This window comes from Olea europaea, chromosome 16 (assembly GCF_002742605.1).
Source record: "Olea europaea var. sylvestris chromosome 16, O_europaea_v1, whole genome shotgun sequence".
Classification (NCBI taxonomy): domain Eukaryota; kingdom Viridiplantae; phylum Streptophyta; class Magnoliopsida; order Lamiales; family Oleaceae; genus Olea; species Olea europaea.
Window position 1 is genome coordinate 15,824,000 of NC_036252.1, and position 5,349 is coordinate 15,829,348.

The 5,349-nt window shown below is 36.4% G+C and overlaps 1 protein-coding gene across 2 annotated transcripts in view; it reads left to right on the plus strand.

The window, feature by feature from the left end:
• Positions 1–2,942, plus strand: part of LOC111412265 (transcription factor LHW-like) — an 8,266-nt gene extending 5,324 nt beyond the window's left edge. Inside the window, exons 7-12 of one of the 2 annotated variants that reach the window (XM_023043120.1) lie at positions 7–1,315; positions 1,419–1,520; positions 1,734–1,874; positions 1,998–2,123; positions 2,402–2,552; positions 2,655–2,942. In XM_023043120.1, coding sequence (XP_022898888.1) covers positions 7–1,315; positions 1,419–1,520; positions 1,734–1,874; positions 1,998–2,123; positions 2,402–2,552; positions 2,655–2,659 — 1,834 coding nt within the window. In that variant the 3' untranslated portion in view covers positions 2,660–2,942. Of the gene's footprint in view, positions 1–6; positions 1,316–1,418; positions 1,521–1,733; positions 1,875–1,997; positions 2,124–2,401 lie in introns of both variants that reach the window. The other variant, XM_023043119.1, reaches the window with a different exon arrangement.
• Positions 2,943–5,349: the final 2,407 nt, after the last annotated feature.

Here is a 5,349-nt window from a genome sequence, read left to right on the forward strand (position 1 = left end):
TTTAAGATGGGCAGAATGTCAAATATTGTCGGGTGATGGAACTCAAGGCCATTTTTCCAACCAAAATGTGTCCACTGGCATTCTGATGTCTTCACCGAGAACAAATTCTGGCCTGATTTCCAGTTCTACTGAAGATTCTGGGTCTATCCCATCAGTTGAAGTTAATGGACTTCATGAAGGTGCAGGTGTCCATGTGAAATCAATACCAGGAATAAATTCTGTTCCAGATACAATGTATAGGCCATCCAATGGAAATATTGCCTCCATGCATAATACCTCACGTGGGCTTCCTAATGCGAATTCGTCCAAAATGGAAGCATCCTTTTCTGATAGTTCATGCTATTTGACTATAAATCACTTCCTAGCTGATAGCTCCAGTAGCAAACATTTCTCTACGGATAACAAATTTGCAAAGAGCGAGTTGAAAGTAGCCGAGGACAGATTGGAGAAAAAGATAATTCACACAAATAATGTTACCAACTCTCAACATGAAGAGCATTCGAATTTGGCTGAGATCAATTCTGGCTTTCAAGATAACAGACAACGTGAATTTGGACATGATGATTTGCCACCGAAAAATGCCAAATATGAAGACGGATGTGTCCAACCTCAATCAGGAGATGACTTATTTGATATTTTGGGTGTTGATTTTAAGAACGAACTATTGCGTAATTGCTGGAATGGTAGCTTGAACAGTCAACCAGATCTGTATACAAATAACTTGGCCAAGACTAATCCTTTAGCTATAAAAAGCCAGGATGGTACTTCTGTAATATATCCTATTAGCAAAGGAAATTCAGATAGTGGTATTTTCTCCGTGACAGGCAGTGACCATCTCTTAGATGCTGTGGTCTCCAGGGTTCATTCTTCAAGCTTGGATGACAATGTTTCTTGCAAGACAACATCCACATATCCGAGTGGCTCCTCTGCAAATAATGCTTCACTTCCCTCTCGGGGGATTGTGGTTCCTGATCAAATGAAGGAAGAGTTATTTGGTATTCCAAAATTTATGGTAAAATCGGAAACATCGAATTCTTGCTCATTTAGGTCTGGATGTTCCAAGGTTGATCCAGGAACCCTTTCGCAATGTAGCTCCATCTACGGATCACAAATAAATTCGTGGATTGAAAAGGGCTGTGAGATGAAACAAAGTAGCAGTGTGTCTACTGGATACTCTCAAAAGCCTGATGAAACGAGCAAAACAACTCGCAAGAGGCTTAAACCAGGAGAAAATCCAAGACCCAGACCAAAAGATCGCCAAATGATCCAAGATCGTGTCAAGGAATTAAGGGAAATTGTGCCAAATGGGGCTAAGGTGACACTTCTTGTTTCAGTCCGACTTTTCTATTTACTTTTGAAGATAATCTATTTCTTAGATCTATTAGTTCTATTCATCCATGTTTAATTTGTTTTAACAGTGTAGCATTGATGCTCTTCTTGAACGCACTATCAAGCATATGCTTTTCTTGCAAAGTGTCACAAAGCATGCTGAAATGCTAAAACAAACAGGAGAATCAAAGGTACGGGATTTGGACTTGGACATCTCCAAGTTTTGGATTGTTTTTTGAACTATGTTGAGAATTGATAAAAATTGGACTTAGGATAGGACAATTGACGACCTCACATACACACGTGCTTGTAAATAATTGATTCAAAAGAATTGGCACAAAAATTAATGTAAGAGCAGACTTGAAACAAATATACAATTGCTTATATTCTTTTGTGAGCTTCAGATTGTTAACAAGGATGGCGGAGTACTTTTAAGAGATAAACTCGAAGGAGGAGCTACATGGGCTTATGAAGTTGGTTCACAATCTATGATCCGCCCTATAATAGTTGAGGATCTAAATCAGCCTCGTCAAATGCTTGTGGAGGTAATTCCTTGCATGTCTTTGATCTCAAGATGAGATTAGTTATGCTCATTGACCTAAAGTTACTGGAATTTGTTATTTTTAGAAGCTTAGTGATATTATATAAAATTTTTCCTTTCGAGACAGATGCTCTGTGAAGAACGAGGTTTGTTTCTGGAAATAGCTGATTTGATTAGAGGAATGGGGCTAACCATTCTGAAGGGGATTATGGAAAATCGGAATGACAATATCTGGGCACGCTTTGTTGTAGAGGTAATGTTTTCAGTAGTATTGACCATAGCATTGTATTTGATCGTGTTGCTTTTTGAAAACACTTGGACTTTAAGCTTTTTATTCAACTCTAATAACTTCTATTATCTAAATGTTGTAGCTGTTCATGAATACTGTAAATTTTTATTTTTATTTTTTTTTTCTCCCCCAATCTTGCCTCTGTCCATATTCTTTCTTTTTCCTTGGGGTGCGTGGGTGCAGTAGGTGTGATCTGTTATTAGTTCTCTGGAACAACCATTTATTTGTACTAGTTTGATCAGGCAACCAGGGATGTCACGAGAATGGAAATCTTTATATCACTTGTTCGACTTTTGGAGCAAACTGCAAAGAACAGTGTTGCACCTTCCAAGGGCATTAACAAGAGCACAATGGTTCAACAATTTCATCAAGTTGCCTCCATTCCCGTTACTGGTAGATCCTTAGTTTCCAGTGATCCATTTAATATTTAAATTTTGGATCTGGATATGTTATGAGCGAGCAAAGGTTATGCTCACGATGATAACATTCGTCCAGAATAATCTTAGGTCCGACAGCAACTGACAACTTTTGACGTTCATGAGCTGAAATTGTCAACATTGTTTTGGAGCGTGGAAGAAACTTAGAAGACAGATTACTGCATACTAGAAATTGATGGATTAGCAGATGTGACTTCTAAACGTTGTAGCCTCTTTTTATTCATTTGATCTTCCATTTGCAATGATTTCTTGGTGTGTTAATGTACAGTAAAGATTGGAGGATATGTTGTATTATATATATTTGTATGGACTGCATCTTGATATTCATCTCTTTAAATTCCTGTTATTTATTCCTCTTCAGGGTAGCTGTAAAAGATTGTTTCTAAAGCCACTATGGACTGGGCTCTCCGTCACGTTGTCCATCCCAGTGGCTCCATTACGTTGCTCTTCCTATTAGTCGGCAGCAACCATGGTTGGTACGGGAGAGGCAGGCTAAGTGAAATAATATACTATAGAATCTTATGAATCACGCATGGGCCAAACCACTAATTTCGTAAAAGCATAGACATTCCCTGGAGAATACCTGTTGATTGAGTCGACCAAAAGCAAGTGTTTGATTTCCATCAAATTTTATCACTGTCACAGGCAGTTAGATATAGATTTATTAATGAAAAATTATTACTATCACAAAGTTAAGCATCTCTAACCCTCAAAATTAATTGGACTACATGAATAAGCCTTCTAATCAAGTGTCGAGCTAAAAGCAGCAAGGGAATTCTGTTAATTAAATTCAATGTCTGTGCTGTTCAAATGGAAGGCCATGAGCTAACACTCACGTGGGTCTACCTCCCCCTTAAAGTCTTGGACTTGGAGGCATAATTATTCAAGAAATTAAGATGTCACTTGAATATCAAACACCATGTATTACCAACTATTTTTACATAATAACAATAACAAAGGCTTGCCGTTTTGGGGCCCAATGCTACTCTTGGAAACGCTGATATATCGACTTTCAAACATCTCGTAGTTGAATGGTGTTGTCATCAACAATTTCAATAATATGCTCATTGTCGGCCATTCTTAAAATTGGATTTGAATGTGTACTTGTATCATGCTATTAATTTTCAATTATTTCAGAAGTTTAACTTGTTGAAAAGGATATTNCCCCTTGGGAATTCTTCAAGCTCTATCAGATGGGGTAAAACTACTTTTCAAGAGAATCGGTGCTTGACCCTGAGATGTGAAAGCCAGTGCTGATACTTAAAGTAGTGAACCAGATACCTACTACAGGCCATTTTTTATTTTTTTTGAGTTTATCCGTTTGTCCACTACTTATTATATTATTATACGAAATATATCGAAAAAGGATTACAAATCAAGATGAATTTATATCTATCTAAATATTGTTTGGTCGTTATAGAAGTCAAAATGTTGAAAAGAATGAGCAGGAATGATGGCGCCAAGTGTTCCAGCGACTAAGAAAATTTGTTTGCCGAAAGGCATACACCAACGACAAATGTTTGGTCGCTGAACCTTGGACTAAGCAGGGACCGACGAATTTGGTGCTATAGAAGTCAAAATGTTGAAAAAATAAGCGGGAGTGATGGCACTAAGTGTTCTAGTGACTAAACAAAATTTGGTTGCTGAAAGTTATACAACCAGCAACCATACTATAGTCGTTGGAACATTGTACTAATCAGCAACCACATGCTTTGGTCGTTGAAGAATCTAAAAAACGTGGGAAAAACAAGAGTAATTGTGCTAAGTCTTTCAGGGACTAAACAAATTTGGTCGCTGGAACATTCTACCAGCAACCACTAGTTGGTCACCGAATATGTAGTGACCGATTATTCAACGACGAACATTTGGTGGTTGCTAAAAATGATAACCAGCAACCACTATATGGTCGCAAAAAGAGTTTCGAAAAAAATTTCAATTTAGCAGGCCAACGCCCTGCATCGACCAGTCTATGGTCGATGAAAGTATATTGCAGCGACCACTTCATTATGGTCGTTAAAGGGTTGGCCGCTGGAGCCCTTTTTTGTAGTGTTATATGTCCTTAATTTATTTGTTTTTCCATCAAAATTTGATCTCTGAACTTATATTAATTAGCATATTTCATTGCTATCATAGTCTCTGTCAAAATAATCTATTTGCATACTACGACATTAAGGAAAAATAAATTGTTGCACTTTTGATTTTTTTTAAAAATAAAATGGACAAATAAGTTTTTTGTGATATCTCAATAAACTTTTAGGATGAAAACAATTAGAATAGACAAGATGTGATAATTAATGGAAAATTGAAAAATAAAATTTGACAAAAAAAGTTAATATGATTAAGTAGCAAATTTAAGGACATAACTATTACGATGAAAATGCAGTGCAATTTGTAAAAAATCATGGTGTGAATATAATTATCCTAAATAATTATAGAACTAGCATTTTTGTAGCAAAAAACCAACATATTTTCGCGATTTTAACAGCTTATGGTGATTGAAATGCTGTTATGTCGATCAAGAAGATCGCATCCTCTTCCATTATCTTTTTGTTTGTACAATATATTGGGGAAAGATAGTTGCTTTGTATATTTTTCCTATTTAATGCTAACATAAATGACAAATTTGATTCCGTAGCTTTGGAATTATGTTCTTTAGCATATAAAAATACTTTTAATATACTTTTCTTAAGTAATGAATGGCTGTAAAGCAGTCTTATTTAGTCACAGGGGTGAGACCTGATGTATATCAAATG